Source organism: Eurosta solidaginis, chromosome 3, assembly GCF_040869045.1.
Source record: "Eurosta solidaginis isolate ZX-2024a chromosome 3, ASM4086904v1, whole genome shotgun sequence".
NCBI classification, from domain to species: domain Eukaryota; kingdom Metazoa; phylum Arthropoda; class Insecta; order Diptera; family Tephritidae; genus Eurosta; species Eurosta solidaginis.
Window position 1 is genome coordinate 62,818,156 of NC_090321.1, and position 21,009 is coordinate 62,839,164.

Genomic DNA, 21,009 nt, shown 5'->3' on the forward strand with positions numbered 1-21,009 from the left:
CACAGAACCAACAACAACCGCTACTACAAACACAATCACAAACCCATTATATCTCACATTCACTACATTCTGCACACTCAACTCATCATACACATTCATCAATAATCACACATTCACAGAAATTTCGTAAAAATAACAATGCAGCAGCCGCAGCCAATTCAAATAGTATTTTCAGTCAACGTGGTATCGCAGGTCACACTGCTCACAACAACAACGCTGCAATGGCATTCAAGCAAGGCTTACCAAATGCATCGTCTATTTACCAAAGGAATCACAATAGCCGACGTTTACAAAATATTTCTACAGGTGCAATGGGAGGTATAATAAGTGGCAGCGGTGAGAAACCATTGACATTCAAATCTACAAACACTTCGAATCAGACAATGCAAAATCAACATACCAACTATATGAATTGCGACAAAAATAATAAAAATAGTGGTTACAATGCTGCTATCTCTAATTCGGCTGTTGTTGCCAAAAATGCTTCTGCCACCGCTACAGCCTCCATTCCTGATAGCAAAAACAACAACAACTATAATAGTAACCATAATTCATCAATCAAAGCAAGCGCTAACGATGATGTTGACAATGACGATGACGATTTGTTGATGCTGACCGACAACAACACAATAACAACAACAACTGTTAATTGTAAGTTTTTATCACAACAATACTACTTTATTTTATTTTAAGCGGGATAACAAAACCAAAAAACTGAACAGTGCCTTCATTGGATGCCTATTTCTTATCTCTTTGCTCCTCTATTCTCCTTAAACTGTGCCTACTTATTTATGTATGTATTTTATCAATTTAATTTGATTTAGGTATTACGATTTTACACGTACAATTTTTATGCGAAAAAAAAATATTTCTCAGTGAAATAAATAGAAAAAAAAACCGAATTAATAAAAAAATGAAAAAAAGAAAAAGAACAAAAAAAAAAAAAGAAATTGAGAAAAATTTTTTACAAAAAATTTATACTATGCATTTTTTTAAAGTAATAAAAATAAAATAATAAAACAAGAGGAGATTAAAAAAAGATGTCAAAAAAAAAAAAAAAAAAAAAAAACCAAGAAATCTTATTTTATTATTAACTTTGATTCATTTATTTACCTTACTCTATTGTATTTGCTTATTAGTAAAGATCCTAAGTGACATTTATAGTTTAAGCTTTGAAATTTAAAAAAGACTTGTTTAAAACAAATTTTGGCGTTATTTATGAAAAGGAATGCATTATTTGAATCTTTTTCTAAATATGCTAATCCTAAAAAGATTTGTCATTTATGATTTTTATTAATAATGACTAGGTAATCTTAAGTATTTGTGATTGCAAAGCAAGAAGAAAAAATTTGAATGTTTCAAATGAATTCTAGAATAGCAGAGAAAAAATTAAACAAGACCCAACTAGTAACGTTACAGTTGCATTTGCGAATCACGTTTAGTCGAACTCGATGCAAGTTTTCAACATTCAAATTCCTTAATTAAAAATTTTCCTCACTGTATACAGTCCAAATTGCATTACTATTTTTCTGAAAACGTTCGCTATCATTTTCGAGTTAAGTTTTTTACGTTTTTATACCCAGCTGTAGTTGTACACTTTAATTGAATAACGGTTGTTTATATAGGTATAAAGGAATCCAGATAGATGAAAATTGTGATCAAGCCATGTCCGTCCGTCCGTTAACACGATAACTTGATCAAGACCCAAAATAGATTGGTATTGAAAATTTAGATAATTCGAAAACGAATACCGATAAGCTAATGAAATTTGGTAGATGGGTTGGTTTTACTACGCAAAACATAAATTCCAAAAATTTTTGGAGTATGGGCGTGACGCCACTACATTTAGAAGAAGGAAATTTGAAGGTGACTTATTTTGTTTTGTTGATTTTCCGACAGGGTGGATAAATGATGTATATTGGAACGATTTTCCGCCATTCCTTGTCAAATTTGGTTTCTCTAAAACGAAAATCGACACTGTTGATGGCACATCGCCGAAACCGGTTTGACTCGAAATCAAATTTGACAAGGGATGACGGAAAATCGTTCCAATATACATCGAAATTTGGCAGAGACGCTATGCTTGCCAAATTATATAGACTAAGTGAAGATAATCAAATCGGTTAAACACCACGCCCACTTTTCCTAATGATCTAACCTTAACAAAGTTTGCAATAACTCTGGTATTTAACTACATTTGACTGATATTCTACCTCAGTAGTGGTATGGTTGAGCTAAGAATAAAATTTAAACAAATTTTGAAAATGGGGGTGACACGCCCTTTTTTGTTACTCTTTCCAAAATACTTTTAATGCTATAGGTAGGTTAGGTTGCGAGGCCTGAGCTGGACACTATGGTAACAGCTCACTACTTAGGCTACCAATGGGCCCAATGTAATCCCCTATACGGTCTCAAAAAGGACCCCTACCCTGCCTAAGCGGGTCAAACCACTTCGTAGAATTTATGTATTTTGCTAGAGCCTTGACTTCATATCCGTACATCTGCAGCTGCAACAATAGTCGAAGGTCGCTACCCCCATTCTAGCACCATGCGTGCCTAATAAACAGTGCCCTGTTAGAACCCTTATCAGGGACGATAGAACTGATTTGTTTAAAATCAAAAGCGCTCTTGTGCTCCCCTTGTCATATGAGGGCCAGGTTAGCCTGGATGTCTTACACGATGATATGGCTGACTATAGTCCATTTGCAATTCTTATAGTGCTTGTGTTCACACGAAGCCTGAAAGTGTCCATGGGTATACCTACCGAATCATTTCCCGGAAGGATATGGTCGGTGCTGCCTCTTCTGGCCAGGTCGTCTGCTCTGCAGTTGCCTTCAATATCCTGTGCCCAGGTACCCATATAAGGCTGATACTGAAGTGCTGAGCCATGTTGTTGTTGTTGTTGTAGCAATGCTCGCCCCACCTAATAGCCGCGACCGATCACAAATTTTCATCAATATCCTCTAGCGGGGCATACATTTTGTATGCCGGGCTTGATTCTGGATAGGTAAGAGATAACCTGTTACAGTATCCAGAACGAAGTTGAGCAAGAGTGACACGCGTTTCCCTGGGGAGTATGCGTTCCTCTTCTGCGAGTTCTGGATATTTTTCTTCAAGTACTGGATTCACCGGGCAATTCCCGACATAAAGGTCCGACGCCTGTCTATGGAGTTCACCAAGGACCTGCTTGTGTTTTTTCGCTTCATACGGCTGGGTTCTCAGGTGCCGTATTTCCTCAAAATGCTTACGGAGATGACTCCTTAGGCCCCTAGGTGGTGCTGGTTCGTCAATCAGATGTCTGTTGGGATGCCCAGGTTTCAGAAACTGTTTGGTCAGCATCTCATTTCTCTCCCTGATGGGGAGTATTCTCGCCTCATTATGCAGATGGTGTTCTGGGGACATAAGAAGACAGCCCGTGGCGATTCTGAGAGCAGTATTTTGGCAGGCCTGTAGTTTCTTCCAGTGGGTGGTTTTTAGGCTTGGCGACCATATGGGTGACGCGTAGCACGTAATCGGCTGGCTAATTGCTTTGTATGTGGTCAAGAGCGTTTCTTTATCTTTTCCCCAGGTACTGCCAGCAAGGGATTTGAGGATTTTATTACGGCTCTGAATTCTTGGAACAATTGCGGTTGCGTGCGCACCAAAATGTAGATCCTGATCAAACGTCACACCCAAGATTTTGGGGTGTAGGACAGTCGGTAGCGTAGTGCCATCGACGTGGATGTTCAATATGGTCGACATTTGGGGCGTCCATGTTGTAAATAAGGTCGCGGAAGATTTAGTCGGTGACAATGCCAGGTTTCGCGAGGCGAAAAAACTGGAGAGATCAGGGAGATAGCCGTTTATTTTATTGCATAGCTCATCGATCTCTGGGCCTGGCCCTGTGGCCATTATTGTGCAGTCATCGGCGTAGGAAACGATTGTGACTCCTTCCGGTGGTGAAGGTAGCTTAGATATGTAGAAATTAAACAAAAGCGGGGATAGGACACCATCCTGTGGCACCCCTTGTTTAATTCTCCTTTGTTTTGATGTTTCGTTTCTGAATTGCACCGATGCCTGCCGACCACCCAGATAATTAGCGGTCCACCTTTTAAGACATGGGGGAAGGGTAGACCCTTCCAGGTCTTGCAGTAACGAGCCATGGTTGACCGTATCAAAACCTTTTGATAGGTCTAACGCTACGAGTACTGTTCTATGGTGGGGATATTGATTCAAACCGCAATTTATCTGGGTGCTAATGACATTTAGCGCGGAGGTAGTGCTATGGAGTTTTCTGAAGCCATGCTGATGAGGGGCTAGCTGCAAATGTGATTGGAAATAAGGGAGCAAAATGGCTTCAAGCGTCTTTGCCACTGGCGATAGGAGAGATATCGGACGCTATGACTCACCTACGTTGCTGGTTTCCCAGGCTTTATTAGCGGGACCACCTTGGCCATTTTCCATTTCTCGGGTATGACAAAGGTGGAAAGAGACAGGTTGAAGACATGCGCTAAATATTTGAAACCCTCTTTCCCTAGGTTTTTAAGCATCGGCATGGCTATGCCGTCTGGGCCCACTGCTTTGGATGGTTTAGCGCGACCAATGGCGTCCTCAACCTCTCTAGCGGTGATGGTAATTGGTGACGCGCTGAGTTTGTGTTTATGTGCGTGTCTATTGGCTCTCCGTCTATCTTTGTCGACCGTAGGATGCATTATGCATTGTCGGCAGAAAGCGCTCGCGCATTTTTTCGCAGCCGACAGCACCTTATCGCCAAAGGCGATGGAAACTTTGTCTTTGTGCTTAGTCGGATTCGATAGGGACTTTACGGTGGACCAAAGTTTACCTACACCGGTAGAGAGGTTACAACCTCTTAGGTGCTCTTCCCATTTCGCCCGCTTGTGTTCGTCCACAAGCAATCTGATGCGTTGGTTTATATCCCTTATTTGGGGGTCGCCTGGATCAAGCTGTCTTATAAGGTCGCGTTCCCTCGCTAAGCTCGCGGCCTCCGCCGGGATGTGGGGCCGGATTTCGGGAATTCTCCCGGCGGAAATGAAATGTGCCGAGGCGGATTCAATGACCTTACGGAAGGCACGCTCCCCTTGGCGTGCATCAGTCGGGATAGGGAGGGCAGCAAAGCTGCTGTCTGTTGCAGATTTATATTCTTCCCACTTTCCTTTTTTGAAGTTTATGAAAGTGCGTTTTTCGGTGACGATGAAGTCGGCGGTACGCTCGAACGAAATAAGTATGGGCAGGTGGTCGGATGCCAATGTTACCATCGGCTGCCAGTTGACGCAGTTTACGAGTTCTGCGCTCACGATTGAGATATCTGGCGAGCTATGACAGCTTCCTACCATACGTGTGGGGGCGTCTCCGTTTATTTTGCAGAACGTCGTTTCGTCTATTTGATCCGCCAACATCTCACCCCTACTGTCCGCCCGCAAGTTTGAATGCCATAGGTCGTGATGGGCATTGAAATCGCCTAAGATAATGCGTTTGTTGCCAGTGAGTAAGGCCTCGATATTAGGGCGGTATCCTCTGGGGCAACAGGTGACAGGAGGGATGTAGATGTTGATGATTTCTAGATTTGCATCGCCTGACCGGACAGATAGGCCTTGACGTTCTAAGACATTGTCCCTGCGGTCGATGCCAGGATCAAATATATAATATTGCACAGAGTGGTGTATAATAAACGCGAGGCCGCCTCCATTTCCGCTCTCGCGGTATTTCCTGTGGACATTATAACCAGAGCAGGTCTGCAATGCAGATCTTGCTGTGAGTTTAGTCTCTTGAATCGCAGCAATGCGGATGTTGTGCCGCTTCATGAAATCGACTATCTCCGTAATCTTCCCAGTTAGTCCATTACAGTTGAACTGCAGAATTCTGAAGTGCATGAGGGGTGACGCCGCCACTCTAGGGGTAAGTGAGGGGTGACTACGCCTAGGTTGTGGAAGGCCAGGACGCAATTGCTGTTGTGGCCTTGGGACTGGGCGCCCTTGGGCAAGCATTGGGGTACCCGGGTAATTTGGGTTTGCGACCTGGCAACATGGCGCGATGAAACCCGTCGAGGGGTTGCCGTCGCGGAGACCAGAACATTTAGGAAAGTGGCACCACCCAAGGCAGGAGCTGCATTGAGCGGATGTCGCAAACCTATATATTCTGTGCTGGCAGACGGTGCAAACAGAGTCTGTTTCCCTGACCTGCACGATTGCTGCCAGAAAAGAGGGGGGGGGGGGGGAGAAGAAGACGGGGGCAGGGGCTGATGCTCAGCATTGCTACCAGCGAACGAAGGTAGTAGTTATGAGTGGTATCAGCTGTTTGAGTTGTTGGCGCCGTGGGGCGCGAGCAGCAGCGGGTACTTGTTGTGGCTTGCTGAGCAGCGAAGCTGCTGGAAGGTAGTGGGGATACGCTTAGGCGTAGACTACGGGACGCCCTTGGGCGTGAGCAGCAAGGAGCCACAAAATATTTATAAAAGTTACGTGGAGGTCGGGTTTTGGGATCAAGCCCAGAACAACCTGTCCGATGCAACCATCCCTTGCACGAGACACACAGAACAGAGTATGACCGTCCTAAAAAGATTCTTTTCTGGCAAATGCAGCAAAACCATTTCTCAGGACCGGGGTCAGGAGACGGACCCGGATTGGGTTCGATACCTTCCCGGAGTAAGAGAATATGTAGCAGTCCTGCTGCAAGGAGCTGCTGGGAGGATGACAATTTGTGGGAGGGACGAAACAAATTAAATGGGGTCACACTGAAATGACAGTCCTTGGTCGGGAAAAATCCCGAGTCGCTCCGGTACATAGATCCGACTGCCTTGGGAAGCGAGTGCTGAGCCATCTCGGCATTCAGTGACCGACTTTGCGTTGTCGACGAATGAGTCCAGGGCCTTTAATGCGGCCTGGCTGTCTGAGAAAATAAACACCCGTTTGCCATCCTTAGGCATAGACCCGAGGTGATTCACAGCCCTCTTGCCAGCATTTCCGCTTGGTAAACACTACAGTGATCTGGTAGGCGAAAAGAGACCACTTAACCCATATCCGGTGAAAAGAGGCCTGCTCCCACCTTCTGGTCAAGCTTAGAACCATCCGTGAATATGTTGATGGCAGCCGGTACCGTATGTTTAATGCTATTTGGCATACGCATTTTTTTCATCGCTACAACTGTGAAACTGTTTTTCTACCCGCTCAAGTTCATTAGTGGTAGCCGTTGTATCCGTTTTGCTTCTATTGGACGAAAATGAGTTCAGAATAGAACCATATATGTATATATTATTGCGCAGCCTTGTAACACTATTAACCACACAAAGCAAACAATGACAGCGTTTCAAGTGCACAGCTGGGTATATAATGTTCGGTTCACCCGAACTTAGACTTTCCTACTTGTTTTTATCTATTCTTGCAGCTTGCAGTCACAAGTACTTTTCAGTGCATTCCTATTCGAGTGTATTTCCCACTGCGTGTTGAAGTTCTAGTTTTTCTTTGTTGCTTTTGGGATGTTTTATTCCGTTGGTATTTGCAGGTATTTTGTTGTATTCAAGTAAAAATTTAAGTAAAAAAAATATTATATATTAACAATTCATGAGTTCAACACCGGCTTATAATAATTGAATATTCAATTATTATGTTTTTCTAAGAGAAACTGAAGAAGAATTTTCAAGAATTTTTGTAAATCTGTACTGATTCAAATATTTACTAAGTTCTTCTTACTCAAACTAAGCTTAAAACATTTTCTTTAATATGTGTCTAATGGAAAGCCTCTTGGTCTTCTCGGCATGAAACATAGGTACAGTCTCGGCAAATTTGTACGAAAAATATATAAAAAGTAGCACGATGCAAATTGGAAGAGAAGCTAGGCCTAAAACCTCTCCCAATAATATATAATGCCTTGTATTTTTTTTTTTATTTGAGGTCACGCAGTGGAACTACACTCGTATAAAATGACTAATCAGCGATGCTTCTGTGCCTATGTTAGCTGCACTATATGCATATCTACGTAAAGCGCATACGGCTCATCAAACTTTCTTTGATACACACCCTTAGCATCACACACGAAGGACCATACATCTTTCGGAGAACTTTGCTGCCGAATATTCCAAGAGAAATCCCATCTTCTCTCGACACAATCTATGATTCCGAGCCGCATTACAGGATAAACGTGAGGCGTAGTTTTTGTTTGTCCGGAGAGGCCGTTGCTTTTCAATTGCCTACTCATTAGGGTTCAGTCAAACTTACGGCTTACGCAGATGACGCTGCAATTATTACAAGTGGAAAGCCCTTCCAACAATTAGGTCTTTGATGGATCGGGCGCTTTGGGATGTACATGCCTGGGCATCTAATGCCTGGTTAATCGCCAACACCGAGAATACGGATATGGTCTTGTTTACTAATAGGTACAAGGTCAAAAATTGGACCAGGCCTAAGCTTACCGGGGTGACCCTGCGGGATAAACCTTGCACAAAATATCTGGGAATCATTCTACACAGTAATGGATGCTCAACGTGGAGGAGATAGTGAAGAAGGTCTTGACGACACTTTATGCATGTAAAATAATGCTGGTGTGTACCTGGGGCTTATCGCAATCTCTTTCTCATTGGGTTTTTACAGCGATTGTAAGCCCTATTCTATACTATGGAGTTCTTGTTTGGTGGAAAGCCACAATACCTCAAAAAATTAGAGGGGTATGCAGACTATCGATGCTTAGCATTACGGGAGCCCTGAAAACAACCCCGACGGCTGCACTGTATGTCATTCCACCTGTAGACCTGGTAACAAAGAAAATAGCGTTAACAACCGCAACCAGGCTCGGTGCCTCGGGGCAGCTTGAGCGCCGAGCATACGGCCATAGTAGTATAGCGTCATCAATCACAAGACGAACAGACTACCTGATTCCCTATCTGCGCTTCGAAGGAGATCTAAAGGCCACATAGAGGTGGACGGTTGCCGCAAGGGTGGAAATATTAGCCGTAACCAAAGCAGTAGAAAACCTGGAAGAGAATAGCTTAAGCCGCAACCGTATACTTTTATATTGATAGTCAAGCAGCAATTAAGGCAATAATCTCGCATAGCACAGCATCTAAATGCGTGTTAGAGTGTAAGCAGTCCCTGGAGAGAATCGGGACAGGGAGAAGCATACATCTATATTGTGTCCCAGGCCATATGGGATTAGATGGGAGTGAAAAAGCGGTCAGTGATAGCAGATGTAGGAAGTGCGGGTTGGAGGAGGAAACGATGGAGCACGTTCTGTGCTCGTGCCCTGCACCTGCCAGGCTAAGACTCCAGCTATTAGGAGTGATACAGCTGTCAGATCTATAAGCAGCAAGTGGCTTAAGTCCTAGGAAGCTTCTAGTATTTGCCAAGAGGACGGAGTTATAACATAGGTCCTGGTTTTTGATAGGGGTTTCCAGTTTGGTCGTTAAAACAAACTTCTGGTAACACTACGGACTCGAATCAGTCTATGTGAGGTCCTCATGGACCGGCCAGTTCAACCTAACCTAACGTAACAGTGCCATCTTAGGGGAAAGAAAGCAGCAAGTTGCGTGAAAAATGGGAGATGTCACATCCGTCGATGAACCAAAGAATTGCACATCACTATCCTTTGAGGCTTCTTAGTCAAAATTTATGTGCCTTGCGTCTGCGTTCGGAGCCGGCGTAAAGCATGTTGGTTCCGTCTCTCCGATTTGTAGGAAAAATAAAAGGAACACGACGCAAATTGGAAGAGAAGCTCGGCCTAAATTTCCTCGGGGGTAAATCGCTCCAAGTATGTTTTTTTTTATTATGGGAAAGAATTAAACGGCGTTTGTGAGAGCAATGATTGACGTCTCAAACGGTATATACGGATTTTTAATGGAAGGGACTTTGAAGCGAAATCACGTAGCAGGCGAAATGTGATTTCCTTACCTTTATGTAATAATATATCAAAAGCAAAATCTTGGGGCTCATTTTTGGGTTTGGATTTTCTCAAACACTTTTGGTTGACTACAAAAAGTCAGCTTTTAACTAATTGTTTTAACCACAAAAAACGGGCATGCAAACCGCAGGAATATTTTCAGTCCCTTAACGGGTTGGGGCACTACAGCCTTACTAAAGCAGAAACCACCGCTCAACGAAAATTATCGGCACAGGGAGAAACTTTTATCTTTAGAACATTATGGATCTCAGTAAAATAGCAGATAAGCTGACAAAGATGGGCGCAACCCTAGAATTATATGCCATTGATGTCATAATCAATTTGGGCGTGTTAAAAAGGAGTCAAGTCTTGCACTTAACCAGGAACGTGTCGTCTAACAAAGTTACGCTTTTCACGAAAGAGAAGGGACTACAGACTCATGATGGGAAAGGACTATAGACTCATGCAGAGAATTGCCTTTACACGGCATTCATTTTTATTGATTGGCTTTTAACCGCCAATAAGATTTTGGCCATGAATTATCATTACAGTTGGGAGCGCCAAGGTAGATAAAGTCTTCCTCGCACATACGAGTTCAGCCGTTTAAACGAAAAAAGCATAAAAAGGCCCTCCGATTCAAATGACCGGCGAACGCTTTTCTCCATGTAAAATACCCAGAAACTCGCAGTTGAGGGAAGCAGTCTTCCCAGGGAGACGAGATTTAACTCTTACTCTTCTAGAATCAACGTCGACATACGCAATGTATACGCAATTGCACTGTAGAACCGACGTCTTTTTGGCACCTTGTCTCTTTGATCCAACCCTGTTGAAACTGCAAGTATTGTTGCACTATCGCACCTATTGGATGGGGTGAAGCACTGCTACTACAACAACAACATAGTCTTCCTCCTCCTGTCTCTTGCAACTCAGTGATAGTCTCTCCCTGACCCTGCTGCCAAATAGTCGATATGTAAATTTGCACACAATGACCTAAAGGGCCGATTAATGGTGACTTATAACCATATAACCATAACCAGATAAAACAGCTGATCGAACCTACCTTATGGAAGTCAATGTATGGTACCATACCATAACGCTAACGCCGTAACCATGCCATCGCCAACAATTGGTTTTTGATTTCTCACCATATCCATAACCTAAAAATATTTGAGTTGGTGAATTTAATAACTGTTTGTAGATTTTATTCATTGTTTTGGATACGTTATGACTAAGAGACTTATTTTTTGTGGAATATGTTTGTAATTTTTTGCGTTTTCTTAATTTTTATGAAATATTCACTATTTTTAGGTTAAGGCACCATTAATCGATCACATTGGAGATGGTTATGGATAAGGGTATGGTTACGACTATGGCTTTAGGGTTAAGGAAGTTTAATTTGGCTTTAACAAGCGACACCTTTGGTCTTTTATTCGTTGCGCTAGGTTCTTATCTTCGTAAAGCTTACACAGCTCATTGCGCTACACGTTGGTGCTGAGCAGCACTCACAGAGTATATTAGTTTTGTTCGCATAACGGTACCCCGTAATGGCATAATCGAGACAGATATACACTTCTATATATCGTAATGATCTTGGCGAAAAGAGAAATTCATTTAGCCATGTTCGTCTGTCCGTAAAAACGTAACTTGAGTAAATTTTGTGGTATCTTAATGAAATTTGGTATGTAAGTTCCTGGGCACTCATCACAGATCGCTATTTAAAGTGAACGAAATCGGACTATAACCACGATCACTTTTTCGATATCGAAAATTTCGAAAAACCGATAAAGCGATGAAAGTTGGTAGGTTGGTTGACCTTATGACGCAGAATAGAAAATTAGTAAAATTTTGGACAATGGGCGTGGCACCGCCCAATTTTTGAAAGAAGGTTATTTAAAAGTTTTGCAAGCTGTAATTTGGCATCTGAGTATGTAATGTTCGGTTACACCCGAACTTAGCCTTCCTTACTTATTCCGTAGAACTTTTCTCTCGAATATACCAAGGGGCATACAGTTTTCTCGCGACAGCGCCTATGTATACTAGTCGTACTTTGGGATATGATGAGAGCCTTATAGACCCTGATTTTTGTACGTCGAGTAAGGATTTATTGACAAAGTGATTTTGTATTGGATTTCTTAGCTGTCAATGTTTTTCCTGTTAAGGCCGGTTCTTAAACATACGAAGTTTTCTTTAGATGCGAATTTGAATCCGGCAAGGCGCCTTTATCTTGCTTCGATAACAGTAATAACTTTCAGATTAACGGCTACAACAACAACAACAATAACAACAACAACATAGAAAGTTTGAATCATCATTTACTTGGAATGGCTCTGAAAAGTTCCTTACCAATCCCTAAGGAATCACATCCTCCTAAATTAGGTCAGTGGTAGCTTTAGGAAGGTTCGGTTGCAGGAAGAAACAATTGAGCACGTTCTTTGTTCGTTTCCTGTGCTCACCAGATCATAGCTTTATTAGGAGTGACTCAGCGTTCAGCTATTTCAAATCAACAAGCAGTTTAAGTCATATAATTCATTTTCCGAGAGTAGCGGACGTTTTGCCTTAGCTAATATTTCAAGGCGTCGGTCGCTGTGGTGGTGGTGCCTACCACACCAAAACTCATGGATTCGATGCCCGGAAAAAGCAACATCGAAGTCTATGGAAAAAAGTTATCAAGCGCGGCGCCCGTTGCCAGTGATTTGGCAAACACTCCGAGTGTATTTCTGCCATGAAAAGCTTCTAAGGGAAAATTCATCTGCCTTGCAGCTGTCGTTCGGAGTCTGCATAAAGCAGGTAGGTCCCGCACCGCCGCTTTGTGGGAAAAATGAAAAAGTAGCAAGATGCAAATTGGTAGGGAATCTCGACCCAAAGTCCGCGGTACAATGACATTTTTCATATAGATGCGTTTAACACAAGCTTATGCATTCCAATAACATCGCTACAATCAACCAAGATGTCGCGTTTGTAAATATGAAGAAACTTCAGACGTGGCAATTGAAGTTTATTTCGCCTTGCCCATTCACATACAAAATTTCGCGAAGCACTGGTATAAACATTCTCCCTATACAACAAAAAGTCTTGCTAACATATTTTGTGTCGTATTCATTTGTTATATTGCAGTTTTTACTTGCGAAAAATGTTATAAAATTTACCAAAGAGTGGGAAAAATAATTTCACTTGCAAAGTGTGCCAACACCCTTAGCCAAAGCAAATGTCAAATTCTTCTTCTTATGCTTTGCTTGTAACAAAATTGGGAGTTGGCTACTTTTCCATGTCAGATGGCGCCAGTGTCGCTCAATCTACCGTTCTACATAAAAATACGTACAATCTACTCATAATGCATAATATTGAGTAGAACGCATCTATGTATATGAAAATCTGCTTATGTGTCGGGGCTCTAAATCTCCTTGGAGGTATATCGCGCTATGAATTGAACTGTTTTATTTTGGTCACTTTTTGGTTATTCCACGGTAACCCATATCTACTTGTGACACCCGTTGCAGTGACTAAAATTGCTTAAACTTATATAAGTATTTATTTTAGCCAGTTTGGATATCAGCGGAAAATAAAACCTAAACGACTATTATAGTGAACTCGAACCAAACACCCGTCTCCGTGGAATGGGCCATGAGTCAGTTGTCAGTTGAGTTCCCAGTTCTTCAGAGTTTTTGTTCAAAAGATGTTGCTGGAAGTTCCACAACCTGCACGGGGTTGTGATAGCAGTCTCTTAGAGCGGAGCAATATCTTCCTCAGCTCTATGATTTTAGAATTTGTCGTTTCTTAACTCGATGTAAATCCGTGCCTTCTGCGTATGTGATATCTATAACATATGGTGTCTATAACATTTTTCTATAATCTAATTTGTAATAGTTTTGCGAGGTATCACTCAATATGTGATCACTCATCCTTTGGGTAAGCTAATAAGGTTGTAAGTAAAAAAAAAAATGCAAAAGAATATGACTGGCTTTGCTATCTTTAAAAATTACAATTTTACTGATGCAAATAATTTTATAAAAAAGTTTACTAAAATGCAAATTTGTTTTTAAAACTTTATTCTGCTCTTTTTCTTTCCTTTTTTGCTTTTCTTTCTTTCACAGCGTAAATGTTCTATTTTTAAGGACACATATATACTTACATATATAAATATATATATACATATATATATACATAGAAAAATAGCATAGCTTATAAGGACTCTCTGGATGCGAGGATTAAATTTGATTAAGCAGTTTATCGCACTCATTTATATGTAAATACATACGTAAATATAAATACTAGACATACGGCATGTGGAATGACTCCTCAACTTATTTGTGAGTATATGCGACTTGTATTTGCCATCGAAATACAATAAAGCCGTAAGCGTGTTGTCGGAAAGCGGACTTAAAAGCACCGCCCGTCTACAATAGAATAAGGCCCGGTTTTTCAGTACAAGTTCAACTCAGTTTGTCAGTTAAACTACGCTTAAACTTATTCTGCAGTTTTTCAGTCAGTCAGCCGATCTGGCAGCGTTAAACTCTAGTTAACTTATTGGTGATTTGCGTACGTTCGAAAGGGCGTCGATTATACCCAACAAGCATTTGGGCTTGAGTACCATTACAGCTCATGCTGATAAATAGCATACCTCTAAAATCTCAAGAGTTGTTACGAAACAGAGGTTCAACTTGAGAATCTTAGTGTACTCAGCACAAGAGGGAATTTTTATAAAGCGAAAATCGTTATAACTGAAGTTTAAAAATCTTAATTCCCAACTTGTGGTTCTCTAACTGGATTCGAATGTATGATTCCATACCACAGTATTTTCACGAAAATAAAATAAAATATATATAATTTATTTTTGATACATTACTGCTATCAATCAGGTGTTTATTTCTCACAATAAATAGCCGTTGGCTTTGGTGGTACCACCGTGGCGAGTTTTTTCAACTTAACCTCAACTCGATATCCAATAAAGGATATCAACTGGAGAGACATGTCCAATTTTCATTTGAGAACTTTACATTTCTCTAAATCGCTCGAAGGTTGGATAATAATTTGAAAATGCTAATGACTCGAGAACTAAAGTTTACAAAATTTCTCAAAGGTTGGATAGTGATTGGCGAATGAAGTTGGATATCAACTTGAGAAATATCTGGTTTAGGCGTGCTCCGCCTACCACACCGTATGCCCTGGGTTCACACCCCGGGCAAAGTAACATCAACATTTTAGAAATAAGGTTTTTCAATTAGAAGAAATTTTTTCTAAGCGGGGTCGCCCCTCGGCAGTGTTTGGCAAGCGCTCCGGGTGTATTTCTGCCATGAAAAGCTCTCAGTGAAAACTCATCTGCCTTGCAGATGCCGTTCGGAGTCGGCAAAATCCAGTTTTTGTCGTACCTACAAAGTGTTTGCCGTATAAAAAATCCTACCCCAAAGGCGGCCTTAAACTGTGACTGAAAAACTACTCAGTGGTTTAACTGAAGTTTAATTTGACTAGAGTTTAAGCTTAGCTTAACCAACTACTGAAAAACCGGGTCGAAGTTAAATCAACTGGTGAGTCTAATATTACCCTATCTCCGCTGCCATTTCCTGTTTCAGAAATCGTTGGAATAACGCCCTATTTGGGAATATGTTTCTAAAACGTAATATCACAGAATTCGGTTGTCAAACGCTCTATGGCATAATTTGTTTCATAAACGCCCCAGTAAATGTCAAAATGTATTGAATAGGAACTCAGATAGGGGGTTTAAACAAACTTTGAGACATAAATGACGTACTTCAATTGAGTTCTGAGATAGAGCGTTATTGCAAAGTTTTCTCAAAAACGGCAACTGATATAAGGTGATATTCCACTCAGTAGGCGTTATGGTCTTTCGTAAGTAAATGGAGCAGGTACAACATATATAAATATTTTTAATTTCATTAAATTGTTAAATATTTATACTAACTGTCCCATTTGATATTTTGTCAACCGTATTACCTTTGCGACAATACGCTTACTGTATCATTGTATTTCGACTTGACATCTGTATATAATATGGGAAATTCTATAGCAATGCAATGATGTTTGTTTTTTAATGTGTGTTATTGTTTTTTGGATAGTGAAAAAAATGTAACATTCACTCTTTCCAATTTCGAAAAAATGGAAAATGTTTTTTTTATAAATTTGTTTTCCCATTCGAAAAACTATTGAAATCAATTACGTAAAAATTCAATATATTAGGAGAACAATTTTCAGATTATTAAAAAAACAAAATCAAGACATAAAAGCAATTAAAATCGGAATGTTCGAAATCTCGAAAAAATTTTACACTATTTCTTAGATGAAAATTACGAATTTTTTTTTGAAGATATGTAGCAAAAGTTTCGAAAAAAAGTAGGACTCACGCGATAAAACGATAAGTAAAATATTTTTTAGTCCCCCGAATAGTAAGATTCACATTTTCCAATTTCGAAAAAATGGAAAATATTTTTCTATAATTTGTTTCCCATTCGAAAAACAATTGAAATCAATTACGAAAAAACTCAATATATTAAGAGAAGGGAAAACCATTTTCAGATTATTAAAAAAATAAATCAAGACAAAAGTAATTAAAAGCGGAATGTTCGAAATCTCGAAAAAAATTCAAACTATTTCTTTGATGGAAATTACGAATGTTTTTTCGAAGATATGTATGTAGCAAATGTTTTGAAAAGAAACATAGGATTCACGCGATAAAACTATAAGTAAAATATTTTTAGTCCCCCGAATAGTAAGATTCACATTTTCCAATTTCGAAAAAATGGAAAATATATTTTTTATAATTTTTTTCCCATTCGAAAAACAATTGAAACAAATTATGAAAAAATTCAATATATTATCATAGTATTAAAAAAAATCAAGTCAAAAGCAAATAAAATCGGAATGTTAGAAATCTCGAAAAAATTTCAAACTATTTCTTAGATGAAAATTGCGAATTTTTTTTCGAAGATATGTAGTAAAAGTTTGAAAAAAAATCTAGGACTCACGCGATAAAGCTACAAGTAAAATATTTTTTAGTCCCCTGCGTAGTAAGATTCACATTTTCCAATTTCGTAAAAATGGAAAGTGTTTTTTTTTGTATAAATTTTTTTCCCATTCGAAAAACAATTCCAATCAATTACGAAAAAAATTCAATATATTAAGAGAATCTCAACAATTTTTGAATTTTATATACAAAATTGGACCTCAAGCCGCCAAGAAAATTATTTATGAAAAAATTTCAAACTATTTCTTGAATGAAAATCACGAATGTTTTTTCGAAGATATATAGCAAAAGTTTTGAAAAAAATCAAGGACTCACGCGATAAAACTACCAGTAAAATATTTTTTAGTTCCCTGCATAGTAAGATTCACATTTTCCAATTTCGTAAAAATGGAAAATGTTTTTTTTTTTATTTTTTCCCATTCGCAAAACAATTGCAATTAATTTCAAAAAAAATTCAATATATTAAGAGAAGCGAAAACAATTTTCAGATTATTAAAAAAAATATCAAAATATAAAAGCAATAAAAATCGGAATGTTCGAAATCTCGAAAAAAATTCAAAGTTTTTCTTATATGAAAATTACGAACTTTTTTTCGAAGATATGTAGCAAAAGTTTTGAAAAAAATCTAGGACTCACGCAATATAACTCTAAAAGTAAAATATTTTCTAGTTCCCTGAATAGTTAAAATTACTTAAAAACATTTTAATTCCAATTTATATAATTTAAAATTTCGGACATCCTTAAAGCATTATTATTACGCACAAATACAAGAGTTTTAATCTGATTAAAACTGTGAAAAGGGCAATTGTGAATGATAATTATGACAAAATATTTTTCAGATCCAAATATGGAAAAAAAGGAAAATTTATAAAAAAAATACATTAAGATTAGGAAAACAATCAAAATAAACTACAAAGAATTAAAGTATTTCCATCGTGATCGGGGAAAATAATATTCAGATAAATAAAAATGCAAATAATCAATGAAAAGCGGAATGTTCGAAATTTCGAAAAAATCGAAGATATGTAGCAAAAATTTTGAAAAAAACAAACAATGATTACCACGATGAAACTGCATAAAAAGCTGAATGTTCGAAATTTCGAAAAAATCGAAGATATGTAGCAAAAGTTTTGAAAAAAAAAAACAATGATTACCATGATGAAACTGCATAAGAAGCAGAATGTTCGAAATTTCGAAAAAATCGGATATATGTAGTAAAAGTTTAAAAAAAAAAAACAATGCTTACCACGATAAAACTGCATAAAAATCGGAATGTTCGAAATTTCGAAAAAATTGGAAATAATTTCTTATATAAAAATTACGAATTTTTTTTCGAAGATACGTAGCAAAGGTTTTAAAAAAATTCTAGGACTCACGCAGTAAAACTCTTGATGTATACATTTTTTTTAAAGTCCCCTTATTAATTAAAATTGCTAAACATAGTTTCAATTCGAACTTAGAAAAATTTCGAAAACCCTTTTGCCATCATTATTATGAATACATGTAAAAGAGTTTGAATCTAAATAATAATGCAAAATAAAATATTAGGATAAGGAAAACAATTGAAATCAATTACGAAAAACTTAAACAAAATTTTTTTAGAAAAAATAAAAAAATATATGTACATATTTAGATACAAACAGCAAAATAAACGGAATGTGCGAAATTTCGAAAAATTCAAAACTATTTTTAAGAATGTAGTTATGTAGTTACAAAAAAAAAAAAAAAAAAAAATTGAAGGTATTTAGCAAATATTTACAAGTTAACTTTTAATACGAATTTTAAAGTGTGGATAACATATTTGTAGATCAAAAAGAGATACAAAAGAACTCTAGCGGTACTTTAGATAGAACAAAAATAGGCACATATTTAGATCTAAATTATTAACAATGAATGCAGTCTATGAAAAATTAAAAAAAAAATTGAAACCGAAGAAGTTGGAAATAGGAAAAGATTTTAAACCAAATTAAAAACATTTTTTTCTTATCGTTTTCGAAAATTTTCTGGAAGAAAATATTAAAAAGAATCGCGGGTTCGAATCGAGCTCAAGGCCTAACAATAATTTTTGTATTACTATTATTGTCATGATGGTTTTTTTTTATTAAAAAAAAAATCAATTAAAAAAAAACCATCATAACATAAATGAGTATCGCTAAGTTTTTTGGTTCCAAATTAAAAATTACTGATCAAAATTATGAAAAAATTCGAAATGAAATTCAGATGAAAAAAATTATAACTTTAATTTTAAAAAAATTTGTTGTTAAAATTACTTTTGTTTAAAATTATGAAAAAAATTGCTAGTATTTTTGAAAATGAAAAAAATATGTAAATCACAGGAACACAAAAAAATTAAAAAAAACCCCCCTCGTTGTATTGACATAGAATAATCCACGTGTTATAAATCGACTAAAGAGTGGAATATCAACCTATCTTCGCTAGCGGTTCAAAAATGTGTTGTCTCAGCAAATGATTCAAGAGCGCCTATCCAAGAATTTTTTTCGAAAGCGTTCTAGATCAACTTAAATTCGACACAAATTCAGCGGCAATAAAGCGTTTTTGAAAAATAAAAATGCTTAGATATTTGACATCGATTTGAACAGTTAGCCAAGAAAGGTGACTTTTCACGCAGCTGGTGATATGTTCATAAATCTTTTTCATCAGATTCTAACTTTTAATTTTATTTAATTTTTTACTTTTTTTCAGCCACTTTTTAATTACAATACAATTGATACTGGCGTTAGCTGAATACAACTTTTTATGTATATCAACGTTCGTTTGTATTTGAAGGGCTCATCTTAATTGGCAGAGGATGGAGAAGAACTCTTCTACTTCCAGCATTAATATCACGGCAATGGACTGATCCAAAGGATTTGTTTGGCTGTTATACAATATACATAGAACCACTCCTATTACCTACATAAAAATCATCTACTACAACATAATTAAGCTACTGTTTTTTAAGCAATGGATAACAATTCGCAAATAATTGTTATTTAAATCTTTTTTTGCAGCAAAATTTTGCAACGCAACAGAAAGAGAGAGAACGTATGAGACGATGAAGTAGCTGCTGTTGACAACAATAGCAACAAATCAGTAATTTTTTTTATTTAAGGCCTTATATCATATGGACTATATACCGCTGATGAGACCAGCTTCTGATTTCTTGACGACGGGTTTATTTCGTTTTATGGACTACTGCTTCCAATATCTATTCTACCTACAAATTACAAATTACTTGATCATTACTCACGCCAATTGCAATCTAAAAGATAGACTTAAAATAATATCTTTTTTTACTGCTACATTTATTGAAAAGCAAGAAAAAAAATTATAAAAATAAAACTTTTTAATTACAAAACTCACCACACTACCCGAAACACACCATTAACTTACATAATCCCCATCACACACATACACTAACACCACCCACAATCTACAACATTTTTCAACCCACTCACTTTTCAATCCAGTTCTCATATTCACCACGATTTAACTCACTTTCTTCTTAACCAGGACTCGTCTCAATTCTACACTTTAATTTTAGTTTTGAAATTTAATACATACATACAAGCATACATTCATAAATCCAAGTATATTGAAAGTGTTACTTACATAAAAGCTGAAAAAATGCCGAAAAGAGAAGCAACAAAGAAGCGAAAGAATGAAAACTGGAGTAAAAAAGGTAAAGAAAAAATTTTAATAATCATAAAAAAAAATTCAAAATATTTCCAAATTACATTTACGCATAATTTACATAAAAATAAAGGAGAAAGTTAAAGAAATAAAGCACAAAAAAAATTAAAAATATAAAAGTTTGAAGTTTTTTTATTTAAATACTGGGACCAAGGCGCTTGTATTGCAGAGATCGAATTATACTCAACAAATTGTTTTTGTATTTTTTCGAAGCTAGCTTCTAAAACATAGTTATAGGCGTTCGAAGTTCGAAATTGATCTTTCGTTATTAGAAGTTGAATTGCCATATTAAAGAACTAAAAAAAATGTAAACATGTGAGCGTGATTCGCATTTTTCTTAATATAATGAAGAACTTCGAAAGCTCATAACTACGTTTTGGGTGACAACTTCCAAAAAAACAGTTTTTTTTTCTTAAGTTAGGTTAGGTTTTGCATAAGTTAGGTTAAGTTGAATTAGCCGGTCCATGAGTCCATGAGGA

At 37.7% G+C, this 21,009-nt stretch overlaps 1 protein-coding gene across 2 annotated transcripts; it reads left to right on the top strand.

The window, feature by feature from the left end:
• Nucleotides 1–78: 78 nt before the first annotated feature.
• Nucleotides 79–20,649, top strand: LOC137243832 (putative uncharacterized protein DDB_G0292438). Of its 2 annotated transcripts, XM_067772003.1 has the most exons (4): nucleotides 79–651; nucleotides 13,953–14,168; nucleotides 19,541–19,897; nucleotides 19,950–20,649. In XM_067772003.1, exons 1-2 carry the CDS (start codon nucleotides 222–224, stop codon nucleotides 13,955–13,957), a joined length of 435 nt encoding a protein of 144 aa, XP_067628104.1. In that variant the 5' UTR covers nucleotides 79–221; the 3' UTR covers nucleotides 13,958–14,168; nucleotides 19,541–19,897; nucleotides 19,950–20,649. The 2 variants fall into 2 exon arrangements, with proteins under 2 accessions (XP_067628104.1, XP_067628103.1); XM_067772002.1 differs by having other exon boundaries at nucleotides 19,541–20,649.
• Nucleotides 20,650–21,009: the final 360 nt, after the last annotated feature.

Bases quoted from the DNA above. Each gene is read 5' to 3' on its own strand.
- LOC137243832 (XM_067772002.1), top strand. From the start codon at position 222: ATGGCATTCAAGCAAGGCTTACCAAATGCATCGTCTATTTACCAAAGG.